Source organism: Podarcis gaigeae, assembly GCF_964106915.1.
Source record: "Podarcis gaigeae genome assembly, chromosome: 16".
NCBI classification, from domain to species: domain Eukaryota; kingdom Metazoa; phylum Chordata; class Lepidosauria; order Squamata; family Lacertidae; genus Podarcis; species Podarcis gaigeae.
In genome coordinates, this window is record NC_139693.1 from 13,901,067 (window position 1) to 13,928,543 (window position 27,477).

Sequence of the window (27,477 nt, forward strand, 5' to 3'; positions counted from 1 at the left end):
GGCTGATGATGGGAGATGGATTCCCCAAACACCTGGTTGGGCTACCCTGAATCTCAGCTGCAGAGTGGAGACGCTCCGGAGTCACCCTAAAAGGGGCGATGCCTGAGCGCATCTCTTTGCGCTCCCTTCGGCCCCGCCGTTGCAATGCAGGGAGGATGCAGCGAACGAGCCGAGGAAGCCGCCGCCGCCCTGTTTTGCTGCAAGCAGAGCGGCTGCAAGGGAGAAGAGGAGCAGGCCGGCCCGCTCAAAACTTCCTTCCCAAACTGGCATGGCCCCTCCTTTCCCCGAATCGGGCCTCCTCCTTCCTCCCATCTCTCCTGCCCGCCTCCAGGCTTCCCTTTGCTGGCGTGTGTGTTTGTGCGTCTTGCTTCACGCTCCTGGCCCTGGGCAAACGCCCATTTTTATGGAAGGAGGAGTTTGGCAGGGAGGAGTCGCTGCTCTGCGAATTGGCAGCGATAGCGGGACTCTGGGCGGGTTGCAGAGGGCGGGGAGGGGGGTGAAGCTACGCTCGCCTGCTTGCCTGCCTGCCTGGGCTTCCCCCGCCACCCCCCGGTTCCTGACTGCGCTTCTTCGGCTTGCAAAAGGTTGCCTTGACGCGGAGCCAGGCCGAGGCAACGATCTAGGCACAGGTAAAATGAAATGAAAAGCTTTGGCGAGTTGCAGTGGGTTTGGGAGGGGGCTATTTTAAGTGTGGGCGCTGGAGGCTTGAAAGCAGCTGAGAGCGCAGGTCGGGTGGGGGCGAAGGGGAAGGAGTTGCATTTCTGCTATTATTTAATAAAGCGCCTCCGCCTCTTGCACAACTCCTGCGGGACGGAGTTTCCGCCGCCCTGGCGGATCAGGTCCTTTCTGCACCGCTTCCAATTGACCCGAATTGTTGCAGTGGGGGGTGATAAGGAATACAGAGCCCCAGTTTAGTTTCCCCGAAAGGAAGGAAGTGCGTAAGTTTAGCACCCTCTTTTCCCCGCCACCCCAAAAAAGAAGGGCTTAATCGCGGCCAAGAGTCTCTGCCAAGGAAACTCTTTTCGGCGAGATCCAGTGTGACGTTAAGAGTGGGGAAGACGTCACCTCTGAGCATGTGCAGAGAGGTTTCTTTTCTTCAGAGCCAGACCCTGCAACACATGCAGAATTACAGAGGAAAGATCAGATTCTTACAAATTATAGACATTTCCAACGTGGGTCGAAAAATACATATGCAGCTTAACTTAACACATTCAGAAGGGTGACAGGACTAGTCTGTCTCCGCAGCAACAAGAGTTTTGCAGGCACAAATCTCTTGGTTGTGGCTGAGCTAGGAAATGCTAACCTTGAAAAGAGGGTTAATGGCTATGTTCCAAGCTCTTTTGTCTAAAATGTTTTGGAAATAATTACTGCTATTAAAACCAATAAAGCCTGGCGCTGCCTTCAAAAACGGTCTTCTACTGCCATAGGTGCTCTTAAGTTACAAAGCTGAGCTTGGTTCTGCATGCAGGGGGGGGCAGGCTCCCCAGAAAGGGAGCTGCTGCCAGTCCGTGCAGACAGGCTGGAGCTAGATAGACAACTGGCCTAACTCAGTACGAAGCTAGTTTCCTTTTTTGCTTACGGCCAAGTCCGTTAGGAAGGTCTGTATTAATTCCCATTGTAGATGGAGCTGAGAGCAGTACAGCAAAGAAGAGATAAAAGAGATATTACATTTGGGGGCAGGGAGGGGGGTACTTGAGGAAGGTGACACTCTCAAAGCCTAGCAACAGTTGGAGAAGCACTGTAGTCAAGAGAGTGACGAAAGTAAGTACTTTCCACACCACATGGAATTACCTTGGAGAATTTACCGGCAGAAGGGTGTAACAGTGGCTGCCAGTTGTTTTAAAAAGGTATTATGTAATTCCAGTGGAACTCCCAGTTCCAGAGGCAGTGTTTCTGAACACCAGTCGCTGGGGATTGCAAGAGGGGAGAGTTGCTGTAGCGATCAGGTCCTGCTTTCAAGGCTTCCCTTGGGCATCTAACTTCCTGCACTGCAGGGGGTTGGACTAGATGAGCTTCGGGTCCCTTCCAGCTCTACAATTCTATTCTATGATCTGGTTGGCTGCTCTAAGAACAAGATGCTGGACCCTGAAGGGCCATTGGACTCCTCTGGCAGCCAGGCTTTTCTGGTGTTCGTAGTTGGTGGATGTTGCCATCATGCGTGGTCGGAGAACCCTCTGACCACTGTTGGGAACAGGATCTTGGCTTGCGTGGATCTTTGGCAGGGCTCTTCTACCAATAGAAGAGAAGGTTTTTGATGGGAGGTTTATTTCCCCCCTAATATTTACAGGGAGCATGGGTTCCTCGCTGGTGTTCAAAATTAGCCGGTCGCAGTTGCATTTTGCACTTGGCTTTCAGCCACTTGCGACCAAGAGAAGATGCCTGGGCACCAGGAGGGCGCCTGACATCTCCACCAACTGGGGATCATTGAATCTGGATTGCTTTCACACACTAATACCCCATTCTGAAGTATTCGATCAGTTACATTTTATCTGCGCAATCGGAATTAATTTCAGGAACCCAAATGCTTTTTCTGTGCAGCCAGAGCAGGAGCAGGAGCCATTAAGACACAGAGGTCAATAGATGGGCCAACACACTGACTCAGTATAAGGAAGCTTCCCTCCTTCTGCACCAGCAGCCTTCCAAGGAAAGAACTTTCAATTTAAGATCTCCTCTTTAACCCTCGCCAGGCAGCAACCCTGTAGATAAGCCTGTGATTAGTATTGGGTCTGTTTGTTTGTTTGTTTTGCTGGCCTGGTTTCCATGCTAGCTGTGTAGGAAAGGAAGCGCCTTGACTTTTAACAGCCAGCAGGGAAAGCATTCCCAAGTAAGCTGTTGAAGGAGGGATGGTTGACTCCCTCACTCTTCCACCAGCCAGGCCAAATGCAAGAGAGCCCCCTTCTCTGCAGCACAATATAGAAGCACAGTGGGTTGGCTTCCCTTTCTTGTTGCTACTTTTGGAAGGGGCCGTGGTTAAGTGGAAGAGCACTTGGCTTTTCATGCAGAAGGTTCCAGGTTCGATCCTCAGCAGTGGCATCTCTCTTTCCTCCAGCCCCAGAGAGCTGCTGCCAATCAATGTGTAGACCAGGGGTCAGCAAACTTTTTCAGCCGGGGGCCAGTCCACTGCCTCTCAGAACTTGTGGGGGGCCGGATTATATTTGGGGGGTGAGCGAATTCCTATACACACCAGGCAGGTCTCACAAATAACCCACCAATGCATTTTAAAAGGACACATTCCATTAGGCCAGACACTATTGTAAATGATAAAAATAAAATTTAGTTTTTTTCCTAACATCCTAACTGATGATAGCCATTGTTTGGATGGGGAGGCACTCGCCTGGGTTTGGTGCTGTGTTGCGGCCTGCTAGGCCTCCTGCTGCCAGCACCTCTTCCACACTTTGGGGGTGGGATGGGGGCCCTCCTGCTGGTAGCAGAAGCCCAATTGCTGCCACGCCAGCAGCAGGGGGAGCTCTGGACTGAGGGAAGGCTCCAGAGGCCTTCCCTCAGTCCAGAGCCTTCCCGCCGGTAGCGGAGGCCCGATGACTGGGCAGTCGCTGATCACGTGCAGCCACCGCCTACCCATTGGCCAGGGCCTCAAACAGCTTTGCAGGCGATTGGCTGCAACTGGCACCCGCCTTTGCTCGCAGGAGGGAGGGAGGAGGCGCCGCCGCAATTTGTGAGAGAGAGATGGGGGGGAAATGGCGGGCGAAAAAACAAACAAAAACCCACGCCATTTGTGGGCTGGATCTTGAAGGCAACTGGGCCAGATCCAGCCCACAGGCCGTAGTTTGCCAACCCCTGGTGTAGACAGTATTGAGTTAGACAGACCCAATGGATCTCACTTGGCATAAGGCAGTGTTTGAATGCTACAGAGCATGATACTCTGGGTCGTGGGTTCAAGCGCCACCTTGGGCAAAAGATTCCTGCATTGCAGGGGGTTGGACTGGATGACCCTCGGGGTCCCATTCAACTCTAAAATTGTACAGTTCTATGATAATAAGAGGAAATGCAGGAGATTGTTGTAGCAGGTGGGGAAAGTAGACCAGGATCTTGCACCTTGCATAGTGGTGTAGAAGATGGAACATCTGCTGACAGAGCCTTTTTTAGGACATGGTGGAATGTGCAATTGATTTGGGCAGGCCGAATGAGGATTTGAACCCCGATCTTCTTTCTCCTGGCCACATGAGGTTTTGACCACTGCCTTTCTTCACTCCATCTTACTAGCAAGTCTTAGTGGCTCTCTTGTAGCCAGGAGACTCAGCCATGGAACTTACAAAGCAGGCGAATGGGAAGGAAGGGCCATAGGTAGCTCAGTTGGTAGAGCATGAGACTCTTAATCTCCAGGTTGTGGGTTCGAGCCCCACCTTGGGCAAAAGATTCCTGCATTGCAGGGGGTTGGACTGGATGACCCTTGGGGTCCCTTCCAACTCTATAATTCTGTGATTCTAAGAACTCAGTGGCAAAGCATCCAGGAGGCTCCTTGTTCAATCCCCAGGCATGACTAGTGGTGCCCTCTGTCTGAAACCCTGGAGAGCTGCTGCTGCTGCCAGTGTGTGTAGACAACACCCGACTAGATGCACCAAGTAGTGCAAGGCAACGTTCTGAATATGAAAGAATGACTCTTCTGTGCCCCCATAAAGGCAGTATTTTGCCTCCAGCATAGCAAAGCTAGAAAGAGCACGAAATTTTCCCGCTTGTAGCAGGAGAGTCTCGCCCTTCGTTTGAGTCTCCTGTTCTGTTGTCAGGTTTTTGATGGTGAGAGAGAGAAAGTGAGAACTGTATCAACTCTCAAAGAAGGAGGAAACTTAGTAGGCTCTAAACAATTGAATTATATTATCAAGCTCCTTTCCTCTGTCGCTTACCACCACAGAGTACATTGAACTTGTTCCCCTGTGAAAAAATAGCAGAATGCATGTTGTGGTCATTTTATGGTGTCATTGTTTGGGGAAAAAAACATGTTTGCCTCTTTTCCTGAGTATCCACAGCGGTTTTTCTTTCTGCTCACAGATGACTGAGCAGGGTGGGGGGAATTAGCAAGGACTTGGGTAGATGCAGAAACTTCTCGTGGACTTACTCGCAACGCTTACTCTTCTTGAACGCTGACATTTGTTGCAATGACTTACAAAAGGTGAAGAATCTTTGTTTCTGTTCAGCTTTGGTACAGCTTTGTAGCAAACTGCCCTTTTTCCATCTCTCTCTCTCTCTCTCTCTCTCTCTCTTCCTTCCTCACCCCACATTGGTGGTTCTTAATTTCATTCAGATAGTTTCATACTGTACTCTAGAGCTCTTCCTCCAGTTGTCAGAAGCACTATGCCTCTGAAGAACAGCTGGTGGGCACTGCAGGTGAGGGAGCTGCTGTTGCGTTGAGGTTCTGTTTGCAGGATTTCCATGAGCATCTGGGCCTTAGGCTTGACCTGACGGAGCTCTTTTGATGTTAACCCACACAGCTGAAGGACCACCATTAGCCTGAACAGCGGCCTTATCAAGTGTCTGAAGCAAGCAGTTAAAACAAGATTGATCTCCTGGTGGACCACCACGAAGGCCTGCACTTAGACTGATGCCATGCAAGTTGGGCAGGCCTCTGCTGTGCTGTGGTTAAGAGTTGTTTGGAAACCAGGAAGAGAAGTTTGCATTAATTATAGTTAAGCATTATATCCGCATCAAGGAAACAGTAGCGTGGTGTTCTGCTTTTCTCAGACCTCGCCAGGAATACGATTCGCTGTTCTGGGCATAGCAGTTTAAGGAGGGTACAATGGTACCTCGGGTTAAGAACCTAATTCATTCTGGAGGTCCGTTCTTAACCTGAAACTGTTCTTAACCTAAGGTAGCTTTAGCTAATGGGGCCTCTCACTGCTGCCACATGATTTCTGTTCTTATCCTGAAGCAAAGTTCTTAACCCAAGGTACTATTTCTGGGTTAGCGGAGTCTGTAACCTGAAGCGTCTGTAACCTGAAGCGTCTGTAACTCGAGGTACCACTGTATTGTCAAACTGGAATGTGTCCAGACTGTCACCGACCTTTCATATGTCTTTGATCACAACTCTCATCCCCAGTTACAGATAGGTAGCCGTGTTGGTCTTCCATAGTCAAAACAAAAAAAATTCCTTCCAGTAGCACCTTAAAGACCAACTAAGTTAGTTCTTGGTATGAGCTTTCGTGTGCATGCACACTTCTTCAGATACACTGAAGAAGTGTATCTGAAGAAGTGTGCATGCACACGAAAGCTCATACCAAGAACTAACTTAGTTGGTCTTTAAGGTGCTACTGGAAGGATTTTTTTTTTGTTTTAACTCTCATCCCCAGTTAGCGTGGCTATAGTCCCATCTGCTCTGGCATCATACAGGTGTGCTGTCTGAGGCTGGTGGGAGCTGTAATCCAAAACATTGGCTCGGCAAAGGCTGGTCCAGAAGAAGCTGGGGAAGATGGTGTGAGGAGGCCGGAGATCAGGTCTGGCAGCACGGGGTTGACAGACCTTCGCCTGTTGCCCTGGCTCAACAAATCCACTTCAGAAACAAAACCAGGACTCTCTGAAGTTAGAAAAGTTCAGCGCTTTTTCACCCCCCTGGGGACACACAGAGGTATGCATACCCCTAAACATTTTGTGAATCTAAGTTTGGCCTCATTGAGGGGCTGTATTTCAATATGAGTAGGAAAATGAGAGTACCCCTAAACATTTGTTTAAAGAAAAAAAGCACTGGAAAAGTATATGAGGAACTGAAAAATGTGGGATTTGTGGGTACCTGTCTTTCTCGAGAGAAAATAGAGTGCACCTCCAGGGGTGAAGTTAAACCACTATGTTAGCAGCAATGAAGCAGCCAAAATTTTGCCAAGCGCATTTTGCACCTGGCTTTGGGCCACTTGCAACACATCCAGTAGAATTCTATCTGATCTGCACAATCTGAATGGATTTCAGGAATTCAAAGTCTTGCAGTTTTTGGTGTCTGCTGGAAAAATGGGCAGTGATGGAGCAGCTGGATCTCTCTAGGCTAGGAGAATATTCTGTCATCGTTGTGTCATAGTGAGGGTGTTAGAGGCCCTTGTTGCCACCAATCCTTTGCCTGAGGGGAAAAACGACGCAAAGGGCCTTCAGAGGTGAGCAATCTTCTTGAGCCACTGAAACACAGCCTCAGGCTAACCTTGGATGTCATCAAGGCACAATGAACCCAGTGAACCAAGGTTATATCTACCCCAGGCCAGGCTTAAGAAGGAGGTTTCCAGTTTAGTAGGGGGGAAATTAACAAGCTTTTTTCTTCCCGGTAATCTGTTGGTAGTAATGTATATAAAGCCGTGCATAATCTTATTTATGGGGAAATGGAGAGGATCTCTTTCCATATGTCTCTAGGCTTAAAGCAAATGAGGGCAAGTTTGCATTTTGTCTTGATGGTGGTTAGAAACAAGGCCTTGATATGAATAGCTGAACAGCGGTGCTACAGATGTAGTGCTTTACAGTCCTTTAGTGATATCTGTTTACAATATAAAAATATAAAAATACATACCATTTAAAAACAAAAACCTCTCCCATTGGTGGCAATATGAGCTCTCCCCAGAAGCTGCAGGGAGGGTGGGGTGTAATTTTGTCAGTGTCACAACTCGGGAAATGCAAAGCCCACAGTCCTCTTGCTGTACTGTGATTTAATTTATTCGTTTTATTTCATTTAACACTATTGTACATACTGCTTGGTTGTAAATAAAACCTCTAAGCACTTTGCAAACAGAAAAGGAAAACATCGAAATCGTCAATAAAAGAAAAAGTTAAAAATAGGTACTAAAAAAAAAGTTCAAAAAATGTAATTAATATCAGCAGTTCAGTTAAGAGCAGATTAAACCACATGCTGGCTTCTATGCATCAGGGTAGGTTTCCCTGAACAAAAGTATTTTAAAGGTAAAGGTAAAGGGACCCCTGACCATTAGGTCCAGTCGTGGCCGACTCTGGGGTTGCGGCGCTCATCTCGCTTTATTGGCCGAGGGAGGCGGCGTTTGTCTGCAGACAGCTTCCGGGTCATGTGGCCAGCATGACTAAGCTGCTTCTGGCGAAGCAGAGCAGCGCACGGAAACACCGTTTACCTTCCTGCTGGAGCGGTACCTATTTATCTACTTGCACTTTGTGCTTTAGAACTGCTAGGTTGGCAGAAGCTGGGACCGAGCAATGGGAGCTCACCCCGTTGCAGGGATTCGAACCGCCGACCTTCTGATCGGCAAGTCTTAGGATCTGTGGTTTAACCCATAGCGCCACCCGTGTCCCTAAAAGTATTTTAGCAGGTGCCTAAAAGATTGCAGCGAAGGCACCTTGCTTGATTGCTGATAGGGAATTCCAAAGAAAGAGTGCTGCCATGCTAAAAGATCAATTTCTTACAAGTGTAAAAGCAAAACTACTATATCTGGTTTCGCCCTAAGAAGCAAAAAGTGGTTGCCCCTATATCTGCTGTGCATGCAGAGTGTCTGCAGGGTTTCAAGAAGGAAGTATCTCCCAGCCCCACTTGGAGATGCCAGAGAGAGAGACTGGGATCTTTCGCATACAAGGCAGACGCTTTACAGCCCTCGCCCTCCCTAGACGTGTGACATACTCATGGTTGGTCCCCAGTCTGGGATGGTTGCCAGTTCACAGCCAGCCTTCACTTTCCAAATTATTAATTTCACTTGCAAATTGGCACTATTTACTCAGCTGCGGGGGGGTTGGTTGGATCTGCTCCCTGGCTCGAGGTGTCTGTGGGACTTAACGTTCCCAGCTTTGGCACTTATCCTTTGACTTGCAAGACAGGAGGATCCCAGAGCAGGGCGTGCTCTGTTTTTGGAGACTACAAAGCCCATCATCCCTAGCTGGCAGGACCAGTGGTCAGGGATGATGAGAATTGTAGTCCAAAAGCAGCTGGAGACCCAGGTTTGAGAAACCCTGCTTTGCAACATGGATGTAGGACCCATGGCCCTCCAGTTGTTGCTAGACCACAACTCCCATCATCCCTGACCAACGGCCATGGTTCGCTGGGGCTGATGGGACCTGAGAGTCCAATAGTGTCTTGGAGGACACCAGATCCCCCAGCCCTTGTTGTATAAAGGAAGCAGCTGCCCCTTCTCATCCTTTTGTACTTGAGATCCTTCTAAGTCTGCAGTCCTGTATGCCTTTGCTTGGAAGCAAGTCCCATTGAACCGAAGACTTGCTTCTGAGAAAACAGGCATATAAGTTTTAACATTGTACCCCCTGAGAACCTAGAGGACGAATTTACTAAAGTTCCCTTCAGGGATAGGTACGGCCCATGCAATTATTTAGAGGAGGGGTGATACAACTTTGACTCTCGAGGTGTTGCTGAACAATAACTCCCATCTGCCCCAGCAAGCATGGCCGACATCTCCAGCAACACCCAATTTATTAATTAAATAGGTCTGTTGTTCTGTTCTGTGTCTGACCTGAGATCTGTTGCTATACAGCTTCAAATCCTCAGATTGGCATGTTTGATAAACAGATAACATCCCCCCCCCCCCCGCCGGAGAAGGGAAGGTGCCAAATTGGGGAGCTGTTGTGTTTTTCTGGAGCAACCAGTGGTTTTACAATATTGACAAGATCAGCGATGGATGTTCCCCATTGAGGACTGGTGAGGTGAAATGCAAGGAGCCCAGTTGAAGCCTGAGCCTATGGACAAACCTTTGAACTATACAGAGCTCTTTGTCTGCTAAACCAAAGGATTATATCTGGTGCTAATCTTACTCAGATTAATTGAAATGAATGGCTCTACATTAGTCATTTCTGTTATTTTCAGTGGGTCTACTTTGAGCAGGACTAGCACTGAATGCAACTGGAAGCATATCCACTGCCCATCACAACTTCAGTAGTTGTGATCTTTGGAACCAAAGTCTTCAAACACCGCCCCAGGGTTTTCTACTGTTTTTGGTGGGGGGGGGGGGGAAGAAAAACAAAAGCTCTCCAATTCTGAGCAAACGGGTCTTGTTGATTCTTGTGTTTTGCTCACCTTTTCTCCCCCTGATAATACCTTTCGCAAGTCTAAACACATTAATTTCTTGCTCGGGTGTGGCTTTTGAACACAGTGCGCCAGGCGCAAAAGTACGTACAAAGGAGAGGGCTGCGGCGAGGGTGACTCACTCGGAGCTGGGTTATCTCTGTGCCTGGCTTTACCTGAAAGACCTGTCATGATATTAATGCAAATAGAAGGGGGAAGGTATTAACGGCTGACAGGTTTATAAGATTCCCTTTCTCTGCAATCTCTTCCACCTAACCCATTGTTGCCTTGGTCCTCTGGCTTGAAAAATAATGGCACCCCTATTAGCATTTTGCGGGTATTGCCCTTTGGGACTGGGGTGGGTGGGCAGGAGGAGGGGAGCCCCACAGGAGGCGGAGCCAGAGGCAGAGTCAACAAGAGACAGCGGCAATTAATTCTAGTTTTGTCTCCATTTTCCTCCCTGTCTGCAAAACTGAGACAGAAGAGAAGGAAGCTGACAGGCCTGACTGTAAATATGAAGGCCAGCAGGTGGATGCTGGCTGAAGACCTATTAGCCTTGCCAGGAATTATCTATCTATTTATTAATTAATTAATTCACTCAGTCACTGTCCCACTCACGAAAGTGTAGAAATGGTGTTGTTAGATCAGACCACCAGAAAGCAGCTGGTTTTAAAGAAGATTGGAAAACGTTTGCAGAATACTTAAAAATGCAGTGTAAAAAGAATGTTAGAACGCAAATAGGATTTGAGTAAGAACAGTAGAGGCGAACTTTTTGGTTTTTATTGTGAGGCAGGCTTCCTCAAACTCGGCCCTCCAGATGTTTTTGGCCTACAACTCCCATGATCGCTAGCTAGCAGGACCAGTGGTCAGGGATGATGGGAACTGTAGTCTCAAAACATCTGGAGGGCCGAGGTTGAGGAAGCTTGTTGAGGTAAGGTGAAGGTCTAGAGTAACTATAATATGCAGCATAAATTTAAATTTTGAGGGAACCATGGAGGGGAGGGAAGTTGTAGGTGGAAGGATTGCTAAAATTGAAATGTTGTCGGATTGTTTATTTGTTTAAAACTTATAGAAAGGAAATTATAAAGAATAGAAAGTGGGGGAGGCCATCTCTCTGGTCTGGGATTCCTTTCTCAAGAGTGGACAGCCTCATGGCTCCTGGAAGCGCATGAGAAACCCTTGCTGTTTATTCCAAAGCCTCTGGTATTCGGCAGTGCACTTGCCTCTGAACTTGGAGGCTCCATTTGTCCATTCCTTGGACGCGGGTGGCGCTGTGGGTTAAACCACAGAGTCTATGACTTGCCGATCAGAAGGTTGGCGGTTCGAATTCCACGACGGGGTGAGCTCCTGTTGCTCGGTCCCTGCTCCTGCCAACCTAACAATTCGAAAGCACGTCAAAGTGCAAGTAGATAAATAGGTACCGTTCTGGCGGGAAGGTAAACGGCGTTTCCATGCACTGCTCTGGTTCACCAGAAGCGGCTTAGTCATGCTGGCCACATGGCTTGGAAGCTGTACACCAGCTCCCTCGGCCAGTAAAGCGAGATGAGCGCCGCAACCCCAGAGTCGGCCACGACTGGACCTAATGGTCAGGGGTCCCTTTACCTTTACTTAAGTTGGTGCCCCATTGCCTCCTGTGGAAGTGAGTTCCATAGTTTCAGCTATGTGCTGTGTGAAGAAGGACTTTTCTTTTGTCTGTCCTCCTGAATTGGCTTCCGTGGATGTCTTAGAGTTTCTAGCATTATGAGAAACATAGAAAACCTTTTCTCTGTCCACTTTCTGCACGCCTCGGGTCATAAACGTGGCCAGAGGGTATGGTGCTCCCAGGCTCGCCTTGCCAAGGGTGGGGTGGGTGGATGTCTTTATGTGCATGCCAAATGTCTCATCTAATTGACTTGTGTTCGGTTAATCTTCTGCACATGCACAAACTCTGTAAACCTCCCCAGACATAGCGAAAGCCAGCCCTCCAGACTGCTTTACCCAACTCACACATACCCTGCATTCAAGATTGCAAGAAATAAAATCTTTTAAAAATCCCATATCTATGAATTTGGAATTACAGTCGTACCTCGGCTCCAGACGTACCTTGGGAGTTGAATGTTCCAGCTCCCAAATTATCGAAAACTGGAAGTGAGTGTTCCTGTTTTCAAACGTTCTTTTGGAAGCTGAACGTCCGACAGGGCTTCTGATGAGAAGCCGCGCTTTGGAAGTCGAACGTTTTGGAAACCAAACAGACTTCTGGAACGGATTCCGTTTAACTTCTGAAGTACGACTGTACCAGCAAAGCAGAGGAAGAAGGATATTTTGCTAGACTCCAGAGTAGGGATTGGGGAAGAAATTGGATCTTGTTTCCATCTTAAGAAGAAACAACCTAATTCACACTTGTTGAACCAATGCATGAACCCAGAGATTGTTATCCTTCAAAATGTGCATTTCTCTGAAATTTGCAGTGCAGTTCTCCCACCAACCAGTGTTTACAAAAATGTGCTTATTAGAGGAAAGTGTGCATAAGAATGCATATATTAGTAAAACTGATAAAATTGCTAGCAAAAATATATATGTGTATGTTAGTCAAAACAGCACACAAAAAATTGGGTTGTATCCAACAAAGAATAGATACAGTGAAATACAATTTCACTGTATCTACTCTTTGCTGGATACAACCCAATTTTTTCAGTTGGTCTAGATACAGCCATCAGTTTATTAAGAGAAATTGGCACTGAAACCCTGACAAATTTCCGTAAGAATTTTAAAAAGCACAACCAAATTACTAGAGAAATATGGAGAACTGAATTTGAGATTCGAAAACTGAGAAACAAGAAATGAGAGATTCATTTATCCCTAGTCCGAAGAGACAATTTTGCTGGCGTAAAGTATTAGTAAGTCAGTGAAGAAAATGGATTTCTTTGGAGGGGCCTTTCCTGACGAACAGCATTCACCAAATATCTGTTCTTTTTGCAATAGATCTATCATCACATTTGCTTTAAACTTTGTGTTCATCCCTCACCCCACACACCTTTTTCTGCAAATCTGTGCTAAACCTTCCCCAAAGCTGGGCTGAACTCCAGAACCTGTCTTCCAGGGATAGCCCAAAATATTTACATTTCCTGAGGTGGAAATTCCTAAATGACATCTGCCCTCTACAGCGTTGTAGTAGTTGTTGTTTTATTTAAAAAATAATAGCAGTACTGGTAATAGAATAATAGTTTGGAATATTTCATCCTGATTTGTCTGTCTGTCTACTTACTGTATTAACAGTAAGGACTATTTTTTTTAAAAGGCCTAAGTTTGTCATGTCCATTAATTTCAATGGATCTCCTCTGAGTAGGATTAACTTAGGATACGATCCGAGGCTTCCAGGTCTGAGAGTCTCCATTTCAGGCAAGGATATGTACATAAACCCTGACATTCCTCTCTACAAATGAACAGCCAGCAGAACTGGCAGAAGGGAAGGTGATCTGTCTTGCTATTCAGCAGATGTAGCTGTGCAGAGAGAAAGAGACACACACACAGAGAGGCTCTGATACAGTTGCTGATACCATTTTGGGCTTCTGACTGCTTGGAGCTGGAATGCCATGGGTAGGACAGATGGCATTTTGCAAGTGTTGGCAGTCTGTAGGGGTGAGTGGATCCCTCAGTTTCGGTTTCTCATTTTTTACAGCCTTACAGTTCTCCACATTTCTATATCGGTTTGCTATTATTATTATTCAAAAGACCCTCATGGAAATTCATCAGCATTTTAGAGCACTCTTCTGTAACAGACACATTTATTTATTTATTTATTTATTTATTTATTTATTTATTTATTTCAAAGGAGTTTCTTCAAATATTCATGCATTGTTTATGTTATCTTCGTCGATATGTGCATTTCAATACGCAAAATGCATGTTTGTAACAAGCTTTTGCATCGCAAAATTCAGATGAATGCAAAATTCACAGGAGAGCTTGAGTTTTTTTTTTTTTTTTTTTTTTTTGAAACATGTGAATTGAGTCATTTGGCCTTGAAATGCAACCTGGACCAATTTTCTCCTCTTTCCTTATCTGCACTCCATGTTTGTTTATATTTTTTTAAAAGCACACCTCTATGTCTACCTAACCCAAATTCTGCTCCTAGAGAAGCTGGATTCCACAACCTGCATAGATTATGCAAATGCAACAGATTAGGATAATTGCAGTTCCTTTGCATGATTTCAAAGCCTCCTTCCCTAACCCCTGGCTTCTGAGATGACACGAGGCATTGCCGGCATGCCTCTTTCAAGGAAAGTGTGCAACATTTGGGACTTCTTAGCATAGAGAAGAGGCAAGCGACCATTTACTGTCTTTATTTTTCCTGATTCGAACTATAAAATGGTGGTTTTCTTGAGTCAAAATGAGAGTACCCCTAAACATTTTTTTTATTAGAAAAAAAGAACTGGGTAGGGGATTTTTCTCTCTCGCTCTCTTTAACACTACAACTCATGGGTGAAGCTGAGCATTGAAAGAATCAGGACAGGCAAAAAAAAGGGAGGGGGAGACTTCACACAGTTGAAATTTGCTCCCCCAGGAGGCAGCGATGGCCACCAACTTGGATGGCTTTAAAAGAGGATTGGTGGTGCAGCAATAGATTGGCTCGCACGTTTGCAAAGCTAAGCAGGGTCCGGTATGGTTTCAAATTGGATGGGAGACCATGTGTTGAGATGCTTGCATTGCAGGGTTTGGACTTAGATGGCCCTCGGGGTCCCTTCCAACTCTGCAATTCATGAAAGATTAGGCTATCAGTGTCTATTAACCCTGTTGGTGACGCCCTGCTTCCATCGCTGGAGGCAGTATGCTTGGCCTTGGGCCTGATCCAGCAGAGCTCTTCTTGTGTTCAAGCTTGTCTTCACAGCCATAAGAGCTAGGAAGCTGAAACTTGCTTTTTTTTAAAGCAAGCAAGATGGGAGTCTCGGGGAAATTGGTCTCCAGACTGCTGCCTCCTGCATTACCCCCCCCCTTGCATTCCTTCTGCAACCGCTGTGCTCCAGACGAATGCAACTTGGGAGGAAGGCCTGTGACTCAGCAGCAAAGCTTGTAACTTTTTGCACAAAAAGGCTCCATCTGCAGGCAAGGGCGTCCGACTGGCAACAGCCCTCCAAGGTTCAGACAAGGGTCTTCCCAGCTGTGCTAGGGATTTGACCTGTGCTCCTTCTACCACTCAGCTACAACCCTTCCTCTAAAAAAGGAAGTCAGGTGACATCGACACCTGATACACCTGAAGCACTCTTCTGCCAGGTGAGCAGTCATGGACAAACCTAGAAATAGTAGTTTGTTAAAGGTGCTGGAAGTTTGAGCTCTGTGAGGTTAATGCTGTGAAAAAACTACAGTTCCCAGCACTCTTGGGGGGAGACGCTGATGATGTGGATGAGATGATGATGATGATGATGATGATGATAATAATAATAATAATAATAATAATAATAATAATAATAATAATATCCTGAATTAATACACCCCATCATTCAGCCCAGACACTGAGGTCTAGTGCCAAGGGCCTTCTGGGGGTTCCTTCACTGTGAGAAGCGAGGTTACAGAAACCAGGCGGAGGGCCTTCTTGGTAGTGGCACCTGCCCTGTGGAACGCCCTCCCATCAGAAGTCAAGGAAATAAACAACTATCTGACTTTTAGAAGACATCTGAAGGCAACCCTGTTCAGGGAAGTTTTTAATGTTTGATGTTTTATTGTGTTTTTAATATTCTGTTGGAAGCCGCCCAGAGTGGCTGGGGAAACCCAGACAAAAGGGCAAGGTATTATTATTATTATTATTATTATTATTATTATTATTATTATTATGTCATTATGCTTAAAGTAGCATAAGTGCATTAAATGTGTGATGTGAGATTCTAGCCCTCATGGTTTACTTGGGACACAGGAAGCTGCCTTAGATAAGATCAGACTATTTGTCTACCTAACCCAATATTGTCTGCACTAACTGGCAGCAGCTCTTCCAGGGGTTTGGATTGCTCAGCTGAGCAGAAAATGGTCTTCCCCAACACCTGCTCCCTGATCCTTTTTTAAACTGGAGATGCCAAGAATTGAACTCAGGACCTTCTGCAGGCAAAGCAGGTGTTCTGCCACTGAGTTGCAGTCCTTCTGTGGGGCTTGTAGAAGTAATTAAAAGAACAAATTTCAGCAGGTTTTGAACCATTTTCTTCAAAAGGAAAGATATTTTCACAGGCAGTGCTACATTCCACAGGATTCCGGAAAGATGTCCCCTTCCATCCAAATAACGTAATTATATTGTGCAGTGTTTTGTTTTCTTAATTTGGCTTATAGTGTACTTTGTCTGTATTTTACTTTATTCTTAAGTCATTTTGAGGCACTCTGTGTATATAAAGTAATTAACAAATATAATAAATAACGATAATGATAACAAAGCTTCCATTTTCTAGGGTTGCCGTATTTCAAAAAGTAAAAACCAGGGCACCCCCCAAAATTGTTGCGCTTTCTAAAGGAAAACCCGAAAGTTGCGCTTTCTTTTTTATGGAAACACCAAAAAACACGCGCTATTTCTCCATTTACTTGCTGAAGATCCAGGACAAACTGCCCTCCTTTCAGAAATCCCCCCCGCCCCGCCCGGACTTCACTTCCACCTTTGAAATCCTGGTAATGTCTGGGAAATTCCGGACATATGACAGCCCTACCCTTTTCCCTCTCAGTAATTGTGAGGACTAGAGACTTAGCATTCTTAAAGAGCCAGGAGGGGCAGGAGGAAATCTGAAAGGTTGGGGGGCTATACTGATGGTGCTCTGGACTCCCTTTTTGTTTTGCCTGGCCTGTTCCATTGGCAATTTTCCATACTGCTCTGAGAAATATGCACGTTTCTGTCCAGGAACCTAGGAATATGCTTTACACTGATTCAGAACTTTGGTGTATCTAGCTTGGCACTGTCTAAACGAACTGGCAGCGACTGTCCAGAGTTTCAGGCAGGGACTTTCTCCCAGCCTTACCTGGAGATGCTGAGGATTGAGCCTTCTACATGCCAAGCAGAAGCTCTACCACTGAACCAAAGCTCTCTGTGTTTAATGCCATCTTTATCTGTTTCAGGAGGGTTTCACCCAATTGCCCGAGATGTCGGAAGAGGTCATTGTGCCTATCTATTGCACGGGGGTCTCCGCTCAGGTCCAGAAGCAGAGGGCCAAAGACCTGGGCTTGGGTAAAAACGAGAATGCAATCAAGTACCTGAACCAGGATTACGAGAGGCTTCGCAACGAGTGCTTGCAGAGTGGAGCCCTTTTCAGGGATGACACCTTCCCCGCCACGGCCTCTTCCCTGGGTTTCAAGGAGCTTGGGCCGAACTCCTCCAAGACTTACGGAGTCAAGTGGAAACGGCCTACGGTGAGACTCAAGAAAAGACGCAGGTTGCAACCCAGAATATCTTTGACCTCGAGTTACGTCTTGCTGTTGGCATCAGTTTAGCCCAGGCATAGGGAAACCCGGCCCTCCAGATGTTTTGGGACTACAGTTCCCATCATCCCTGACCACTGGTCCTGTAAGCTAGGGATCATGGGAGTTGTAGTCCCAAAACATCTGGAGGGCCGAGTTTGCCTGGTTTAGCCCATCTAGAAAATGGGCGCAGTAGTTCTGTGTAGGTAAGCTTCAGTTCTTCGGGAACACAAGAAAGCCGCAGAGTTGTGTTACTGGTCTGAAAATTCAGCTTCCTGAGAACCTCCTTTTTACACTCAAGTTTCTAGCCCTTATGGGGTATGGAGAGTACATGTTAGAGAGTGTGGATTCAATAGTAGAGCATCTGGCTGACTGGCTGCCTTTACTCAGCATCTCCAGGTAAAGCAAGGAAAGACGCCCACCTGAAAATCTGGAGAGCTGCTGCCGGTCAGTGCAGACAACACTGAGCTTGATTAGGCTGACTCAGTACCTGTGTTCGCATAGTAATGTCTGCTGATCTCCCTGAAGCCAAATAGGATTCCCAGTAGTCAAGGCTTCATGCCAGAATGATTTAAGCAAAGTGGTAAAAGCAAAACAGTGGAATTAATTATGGAGAGCAAAAGAGAATATGCATATAGGTTTAACCTGCATTTTTAAGGCAGGCTACAGAGCTGAGCTTTCCTTGGGGAAGAGTTTCACTTTTTACTTAACATGCAGAGTACACACGGCCCTGATGATCAAAAGCCCTCCCTGCCTGATAGTTGTCTAAAAGGTAAACAAGATAAAGGGCTGGTGCAACTTTGGCATTAGACAGCCGGCCCGCCAGCCCCTCACCCTGCAGTTCCTTCCCCCCTTTCCCAGGTAGAGGCAAATCATAATGCAATGCTTCTGAATACCAGTTGCTGGAAACTGCAGGAGAATAAAGTGCTCTTTGAGCTCAGGTCCTGCTTGCGGGTTTCCCAGAGGCATCTGTGTGGCCACTGCAAGAACAAGATGCTGGACTAAATTTGGGGCCCCCTTTTGGCCTGCTGGGACGCGGGTGGCACTGTGGGTTAAACCACAGAGCCTAGGACTTGCCAATCAGAAGATTGGCAGTTCAAATCCCCGTGACGGGGTGAGTTCCCGTTGCTCAGTCCCTGCTCCTGTCAACATAGCAGTTCGAAAGCATGTCAAAGTGCAAGTAGATAAATAGGTACCACTCCGGCGGGAAGGTAAACGGCGTTTCCATGCGCTGCTCTGGTTCAGCAGAAGCAGCTTAGTCATGCTGGCCACGTGACCCGGAAGCTGTACGCCGGCTCCCTCGGCCAATAAAGCGAGATTAGCACCACAACCCCAGAGTCGGCCACGACTCGACCTAACGGTCACGGGTCCCTTTACCTTTACCTTTGGCCTGATACAGCAGGCGCTTCCTCTTAGGCATTTAACAGCAACAGCAGCAGCAGCGAAAACAACAACAAACCAGCCCGCCTCCCTCTTGTGTATTTCAGGAACTGTGCCGCAACCCTCTCTTCATTGTGGACGGGGCGACCCGCACAGACGTCTGTCAAGGAGCTCTGGGTAAGGAGGGTTCACCCGAGGTGGTCTGCCAGAGATGGGCGCTAAGCACCCCAAAAAGCAGGGAGAGGTTGGGGGGGTCACTGCAGCCAGGTCTCCTCTCTCACACACCCTTAGTTCTTTCCCACCTGCCTCCCCTGCTTCTTGCAGTACAAGACTGTGGTCTTTGTTGTATAGGAGATCCTAGGAAGAGCTTGGCTGCTGGATCAGGCCAGAGGGTGCCCTTCCAGTTTTTGCAGCCAGGTGTCCATGGGAAGCCCTTAGCCATGTCTGTTGATTTCAGTGGGTGTGTTCTGGGGTGGGAGTTAGTTGGACACCACCCATGGGTGTAGCCGGGGGAGCAGGTGGGGCAGCTGCCCCCACCCATAATCAAGTAAATAAATAAAAACACCTAACTACAAGTAGAAATTTGTGGAAAGATTATGACAGATTTTTATGACCACTTGGGATCAAAAGAAATTTAAAATGACGGTTGTTGAGACATTTCATTCCAAATCTGCTAGACAGAGTCAGACAGACGATGGTGACAGGTGTGTGTCCTCCCCCCGCCCCTCATAATCTTGGCCACGCCCAAGATATCACCCATCCCAATGAAAAAAAGTTGCTCAAATTTATATGTTGGAAACAGACGGACAGCTTTTCTGTTTTCTTCAGGTAGACAAAACCTACTGATAACTTGGAAGGCAAAGGTTTTGATGCAATTTCTGGTTGTTGTTTTCCTGCTGGCCCTTTGTTTATTTTTCTGTGTTTTATCGGCATGGCTTGTTTTCTGTTACGACCAGAAGTACAATTTTGAAAGGACACTGGAGCCTTTCCGGGTGTGTGCTGATTGTGCAACAGCAGCCGCAGAGCCCCCTGAGCATATGACGTGACTCCCTCACACTCTCTGGCCTTCCTACCATTCCTGCCTGGCTGTTTTCCTTTTGGCTTAGCTGTTTTGAAACTGTCAGGTCATGGTCATCGAGGGAAACTTCCCGACAGCTGCAGGAAACACACCCTCCTCAGTGTTTCTTCTCCTCCCTCCCTCTCTCACACCACACACCATTTATCTGATCAGAGCCCTGCAGGCAGGCGTGGTCTCCTCTGCGCGGCCTGCACCCCTCCCCGGGGCAGAGCGCCAGCTTCAGGGCTCAAAGACAGCAGACTGGTGTCTGCGCTTACTCCAAAACAAGTTTGCATTTCAGAGTAACAACTAAGTTTGTGGGGTGGGGGAAACAGAGTTTGTCAAAAACTCAGGTATATAAGCTAGGTGCCAAATGGCTCTTCAAACCAAGGTTGCAGTCGCCAAAGCGGAATGTTTTGTGGCCAATTGGGGGCAAAACAGCTCTAAAGTATTATTTTTCAAATGATGGACTGACTGTGATGGATTCTTAGTTAAACGTCTAGTTCAGATGACAACTTTGAGCCTAGGTTAAGAGCTTTGAGAACTTAAAGAAGAAATGTCCTTTGATCCAGGGACAGTCAACATGTATACCGTATTCTTCCATGTATAACACGCCACCGTGTATAACACCCCCCCCCCCTATTTTTGGGGACTCAAAATTAAGAAAATGGAGGGAAATTGCCCCCGTGTATAAGACTACCCCCCTTTTTAATACTATTTTTTAGTTTAAAAAACCCTAGTCTTATACACGGAACAGTACAGTATATTGGCCAATTCCAACCTCTTTTTCTTAATGACGGCTACTCCTGCTCTGGCTGCACAGACAAAGGAACTTGGTTCCTGAAATTCATTCCGATTATGCAGATTAAATATAACTGATAGAATTCTACAGGACGAGGTATTTGTGCGTGAAAGCGGTCCAGATCCAATGATCCCAAGACATCAGGTGCCATCCTGGCGCCCAGGCATCCTCACTTGGTCGCAAGTGGTCGGAAGCTAGGTGCAAAATGCGCCTGGCACCTGGCTAATTTCGAACACTGGAGAAAGCACCCCACACACCCAGAGATCAGGAACTGGGCAGGCAGCTGGTAGTCCACTTGGGTTAAGGCAGTGTTTCTCAAACTAGTTTCAGGTGGCCCTAGCTGTGCCATAGCACCAGAAGCTCCTGGTCTGCTGAGTGAAGATGGCTGGCAGACCGGAAAGTTCCGGGGCGGGTGAGGGAAGGAAGGCCTTCCTCCCCTGAGGGGAAAGGGCCAGAGGAGGTGCTGAGGGGAATTAGGAGGTGAAATAATGAAAGGTGAATATTTGTTCAAATAAATAGAATGTGAACAGAAAGGAAGGGAATAAGACAGGAGAACTGTCATAGGTCCGGAGAGGAGGGATGAAAAGAACTGGCAGTTTTGGGGAGGGTATGAGGGGGGGAAAGGTACATGTTGGTCGTGAAAGGAGAATACAGAAGAAAAAGCTCTCTCCACTTGGAGCTTCTGGGGCAGCAGATTCTCCCTGAAATGAGGGGGCTCTCAGGATGCCTCCAAAACAAAGTCTCCTCGCAAATTTCAGCATCCTTTATGAAACTACACTTCCCAGGATGCTTTGGGGGAAGCCACATCTGCTCAGAGTGGCATGATGCATAGTGCAGATGGGGCCTTGGTCATGTCCACTAATGCTAACAGGCCTACTCTGTGTATCCCTAAAGTTGGATGCAACAGCCTCACCAAATAATTAGATAGTTAGATAGATTAGATAGATGATAGATAGATAGATAGATAGATAGATAGATAGATAGATAGATAGATAGATGATAGATAGATAGATAGATGATAGATAGATAGATAGATAGATAGATAGATAGATAGATAACAGTTGTTTTTGTTTTAACTGGCTGGCTTTCCCTTTGCCTCTCCTTCCAGGTGACTGCTGGCTCCTGGCGGCTATTGCCTCCCTCACCCTGAATGACCCTCTTCTACACCGCGTTGTCCCCCATGGGCAGAGCTTCCAGAATGGATACGCTGGCATCTTCCACTTCCAGGTGAGCACCTGCCTTTCTGTGAACCTTGTTACTCAAAGCACTGCATCTCTCTCTCTCTGTGTGTGTTTTTAAATTGGATGTATTTTGTAGGAACATAGACTAGCCCTGCTTGCGAAGCAACAGAGAAATTCTTTGTGTCCTCCAGATCTCTCTGGTGTTTATTTTAGCATTCTTCCCTGATTTGCTAACAGAAAGCTTATACCGAGGTTAGATCGTATCCAGTCTTTATGAGCATTCATTCTGATTTATTTATTTTGCAAGTTGTTTATATGATAATAAGCATTTGTGCTCCAATCACTCTGATTTTCCTTGTGGGGTGTTTACACCTTTCCAGTTAATCACTCGTTCATCCCAACCTTTTTTGTGCACGTTTCTGTCACTTTCCATACTGCAAAACGGTGTGTGTGTGTGTGTCTGTGTGTAAAATTGATTTAACAACAACAACAACAACAAATGCAAGCATAACAAAAAGCGGGGAGGGAAGCCCCAATGAATGAAAAATGTAAATCATAGCCTGGAAGGACAAAGATAAAGTATAACTCCAAAGGGATAATAAGGTATTAACTCATACAGAAATTCCCTTTACAAATAATAATAATCTCTGGCTTTCTGCTAACTGAGGGAGCCCGGCAATCAGTTTAAAAATGGACTTTTTATTCTAGGAGAGTGAGAATAAAAAGTCTGTTTTTACAGTTATCTCCAGGCTCCCTCACTTAGCCCAAAGCCAGTTCCTTAAACGCACGAACGCCATTCAAGGCGTTTATCTTCTGCCCAGCTCCACCCCATCCAACGCCTGGCTTGGTCTGCTGCCAGCCGAGGTGGCTTTGCTGCTTATTTTAAGTCTTCCACACCTGAGGACTCCACCCTGATGTGGAATCCGACCTCGCAGGTGATGATTCGCCTTGGTATTTCAAGGTTCTTTGTTTGTGGGGGTGGCAGGGGTGTGGTGCATAGCGGGGAAGAAAGCTGCCCGGTGCCTCCCATTCAGAGCACAGCCTGGTGTTTGCTCAGCCTGCGGATCTGTGCCTGCAGGTAGACAGCTGCAGCTTTCCTAATGAATCGCGCTTGCAGAATCTCTCTCCTCTCCTGCCCTTTAGTGGAACTGGGTTTGTTAGGCCGCGGAAAGAAAGCTGGACTAGGTGGGCCTGCAAGGAATAATGTAATTTGAGCAAGGTGTCAGGACCAGAGCTCGTGTAGAACGCTGGACCTTGACCTTGGAACATGTGGACTAATGATGGCTTTCTCTGAGCATGTGCAGAGCACAACCGCTAAGAAAAAAAACCCCAGATCTGTCAGTTTCAGTTTCTTGTTTTTCCAGTTTTAAATGCAGTTCTCCCATCTGTAGCCAGGATTTTTAAAAAAAAATATTGTGAAAATTCATCAGCATTTCAATGTAAATTTCTTCTGAAATACACATTTTTGTATGCCATTTTGACTGTTTTGCAAGCAATTCCCCCCTTCTAGAATACTTTTTTTTTTTGTATGCTGTTTTCACTTCAGTATGTGTTTTCCTGAACACTTTCCCCTATCATAAGTATTTTTGTAAATGGGTTGTTCAGTTGCAGAACTACCGTTGTAAAATTCAGAGAAATGTAAATCTCATTGTGTTTGGACTCACATAATGGTTTGATGAGAAGTACAGATTAAGTACGTTAACACCGCTGAGTCATCAAGGGTACATGCGGGAGGGACCAGGTTCAATTCCTGGCATCTCCAGGTTGAAAAGTTTTCACCTTTGTCTTGCCTGTTTTGCGCTTGGTTCAGATCTGGCAATTTGGCGAGTGGGTCGACGTGGTGGTGGATGACCTCCTCCCAACCAAAGATGGCAAGCTTGTGTTTGTCCACTCCGCAGAAGGCAACGAATTCTGGAGTGCCCTGCTTGAGAAAGCTTATGCCAAGTAAGCATCTAAATCTCTTGGTTTCGGGTCGACGGGGGGAGGGAGGCTAAAGATTTGGTACAAAAGACTTGTGTTTGTCCCACCTCTGCCAAGGGCAAACTCTGTGACCTGGGGGTGAGTCAGCCTCAGTTTTCCCAGTTGTGAAATGGGAACAAACAGGATATTTCTCCCCCCCCCCCATTGTAGATTTCTTACTGACCCCTCACCCAGGACAGGTTACAACAGTAAAATACACAACTATAAAAGAACTAAATCATTTGAACCGTAAAAAAAGAAAAGTGCAAAAACAGTTTAGAACAGTTCCACATGTATAACAATTAAAACAGGTCCAAGTGCAAACTAAAGGACGGCGAATTCTACCACATGTGGTGGACATGCGAAAAGATGAAAAAGTTTTGGGATTTGATATATAATGAGTTGAAAAAACTTTTCAAATACACATTCCCAAAGAAACCAGAGGCTTTTTTATTAGGTATAATAGGAGATGAATAGAGAAAAAAAGATCGTAAACTATTTCAGTACGCCACGACTGACGCTAGGATTCTCGTGGCCCTAAAGTGGAAATCCCAGGAGATCCCAACTTTATTGGAGTGGCAGACAAAATTATTTGAGTACAGTGGTGCCTCGCAAGACGAAATTAATTCGTTCCGCAAGTTTTTTTCTTCTTGCGAGTTTTTTGTCTTGCGAAGCACGCGCGCCTTCCCCTCTGTCCCCGGACCTGTTTTAAAGCAAGGGGCAGCGGGGAGAAGATTGCTTCTCCCCTTTGCCTGCTCCGCAATCTCCGGGGACAGAGGGGAAGGCGCGCGCACCTGCCCCTCTGTCCCCGGACCTGTTTTAAAGCAAGGGAAGGGGCAGCGGGGAGAATCACTTCTCCCCGTTGCCGCCCCTTGGTTCAAAAGGGGTCCGGGGAGAGAGGGGAAGGCGCGCGTGCCTTCCCCTCTCTCCCCGGACCCCTTTTGAACCAAGGGGCGGCAACGGGGAGAAGTGATTCTCCCCGCCGCCCCTTGCTTCAAAAGAGGTCCGGGGACAGCGGGGAAGACGCGCTGCGCTTCCCCGCTATCCCCGGAGCTTGCGGGGCAAGCTTCGTTTTGCGAAGCAAGCCCATAGGGAAATGCATCTTGCGAAGCGGCTAAGAAAACGAAAAACTCCTTCGTCTAGCGAGTTTTTCGTCTTCCAAGGCGTTCGTCTTGCGGGGTACCACTGTATGCAGAATTGGCAAAAATGACCTATAAAATTCGAGACCAAAAAGTGACAAAGTTTGAAGAGGAGTGGAGTAAATTTCTTGCGTACAAACGAATTCATTGCAGAAGTTTAAAAACTGTAGCAGGGTTAATATAAATCCTGTGATGTGAATAGAGGGCAAATAAGAATCTGTAAGAGAAGATGTAAATTAGGAAAACCGAAGCAGGGTAGGAGGGAAGTCCGGGCGCGAAATTGCGCAGGGTAAATAAGATGACACAAAATGTTGAATGTAAAAGTTTTAAGTTTTATTTATGTTTGTGAAAATCAATAAAAAGCATTGGGGGGGGGGGGACAGGTCCACATATAAGTTGGCCTTACCCAGCTTAGGTTCAGAGATTCGTGTGGCTCAGTGGTAGAGAGGCTACTTTGCTTGCAGATGGTCCTGGGTTTAGTCTGAGTGGGGTGGACTAGATGAGTCCTGGGGGTCCTTTCCAGCTCTGTGATCCTATGATTCCCAGCAACTCCAGGTAGGGTTGGGAGAGACTCACTGCCTGGGACCTTGGAGAGCTGCTGCCAGTCAGTGCAGACAACACTGAGCTAGATGGATGCAGCAATGTTCTGATTCACTACGAAGCGCCTTCTTGATGCCCTTCTGCTTCCACCGTAGGGTGAACGGCTGCTATGAAGCTCTTTCAGGAGGGAGCACCTCAGAAGGGTTTGAAGACTTCACGGGAGGCGTCACTGAGTGGTACGACCTACGAAAGCCGCCCAGCGACCTCTTCCAGATCATCTTAAAGGCCCTGGAGAGGGGGTCTCTCATGGGTTGCTCCATTGATGTGAGTACCTCGGGGCTGCACCCACCGCTATAGTCCACTAGTGCAAGGGCTGTTGCACTAGTGGACAGGTGAGCTTTCCTGTTGTGCAACAGAAGACTCCAGTGCAACAGCCGTGCTAGCGGAAACTCGCCATGCAACAGATTGCACAATTACTAGCAGCCTGCTTGTGCATTTGTTTTTGCACAGCAGTTTACCGGTGGCATGAAACATTTTGCCAGAGGAACAGGTATACTGCTAAGTGGCTGGTGAACTACAATCACAATTTTTTTGTGATGTATGCAAGTTGTTTTTTTTGGGGGGGGGGAGTTGGTTCTGGGTTTTTTTCTACATGGATGCTATTTTTCTCCATATATATCTTATCTTACTCTGTGCACTTGCAATTAAGTACTTTTTATCTTTCAACAAAGGATATATATATTTATATAATCTTCCATAATATCCAATACAGTGCTGTGTGTTGGCTGCTCCATCCCCTTCCAGCAAAGTCTTACGTCCTTGGAGGCCCTTTGAAGGTTGTCACTTAGATACTTACTCTTCTTCAACCCCCATTTTTTCAGATCACAAGTGCTTTTGACATGGAGGCTGTCACTTTTAAGAAGCTGGTGAAAGGCCACGCCTATTCCGTCACTGGAGCTGAGCAGGTGATTGTTGGGTTTCTACTATTTGGCACTCGTTTGTTTTCCTTTTTATTTACAGCATATATGTCCAGACCCCTTTTAGCAAAACAACAACAACAAAAACTCTCAGGGCACCTTAAACAAATCAATTCTAAGATGGTCCCTGCCCTCAGCTTCATAATTTTAAGAAGTCAAGAGAGAAGGCCTAAAGCGAGGGCAGGGACCCTTCTTCAGAGAGCCGCATTGCCTTCTTGGCAACTTTCTGAGGGCCACATGCCTGAGGCAAAACTGGGTGGGGCAACAATGGCAGATTTTACCTTTGTACAGGTAGACTGGTTTCTACACAGGCCCTAACACACCCCTTTCAACCCTCTTGCAGGGAAGCAAAAGGCATTCTCAGTCCAAGGGCCTGTACCCACCTGGGTGTGAAACAAGGCCAGACAGAGAGGCCCTAGGCCTGAAATTCCCCATTTCTGACATAAAGAGGAACTCTATTTCTGCAGAGGGAAAACAGATAAAAGAACAGAGGATCATCTATGTAGGAAAGTTTAATAACAGAGAGGTTGCCAGAAAAGAATCCTCCCAACAACAAAAAGTCAATCAATCAATCAATCAATCAATCAGATCTTTGTTACAGTCATAGACCAGCATAAGTAGGGTGGGGAACCAGTGGCGTAGCGTGGGGGGTGCAGAGGGGGCCGGCCGCACCGGGCGCAACATCTGGGGGTTAAGGTTAGGGGGCGCAAATTCACGGGTTAGGGGGCACAAATTCACGGGTTAGGGGGCGCAAATTACTTGCCTTGCCCCGGGTGCTGACAACCCACGCTACGCCACTGTGGGGAACAATCATTTAAAATCTGTAAAATGTTTTGGAAAGTTAAAATTATTAAAACAGACGGTATATATAAAAGACTACACGAATCTAAAAGAGGCTAAAAGAAGGGTTAGGACTGGAGCATTAAACGAATGTGGAAGAGCATAAAAGGTTAGTATATAAAAGGCTATGGCTATCCATTTACGGAGCGCTCTGATATGGGTGTTCATTAAATCTAGTTTGTGGCACAGGTCATCATCCGACGAATTTTGAACACTGCTATGCAGAACCTGGCAACGTCGTATGTTGTAGCAGGGTTG

General features: G+C 46.7%; 1 protein-coding gene across 5 annotated transcripts in view; it reads left to right on the top strand.

Annotated features, from left to right (window-relative positions):
- Nucleotides 1-471: 471 nt before the first annotated feature.
- The window catches only part of LOC310833628 (calpain-1 catalytic subunit), a 56,729-nt gene continuing 29,723 nt past the window's right edge, over nt 472-27,477 (top strand). For 4 of the 5 annotated variants that reach the window (XR_014558852.1, XR_014558853.1, XR_014558854.1 and 1 more), the window contains exons 1-7: nt 472-629; nt 17,006-17,296; nt 18,832-18,901; nt 21,692-21,810; nt 23,575-23,708; nt 25,558-25,726; nt 26,284-26,367. Coding sequence is in view for 2 of the 5 variants with exons in the window: in XM_083716278.1 (XP_083572404.1) it covers nt 17,030-17,296; nt 18,832-18,901; nt 21,692-21,810; nt 23,575-23,708; nt 25,558-25,726; nt 26,284-26,367 (843 nt within the window). In the remaining 3 variants the exon portion in view is untranslated. Of the gene's footprint in view, nt 630-10,379; nt 10,455-17,005; nt 17,297-18,831; nt 18,902-21,691; nt 21,811-23,574; nt 23,709-25,557; nt 25,727-26,283; nt 26,368-27,477 lie in introns of those variants that run through there. The other variant, XM_083716279.1, reaches the window with a different exon arrangement.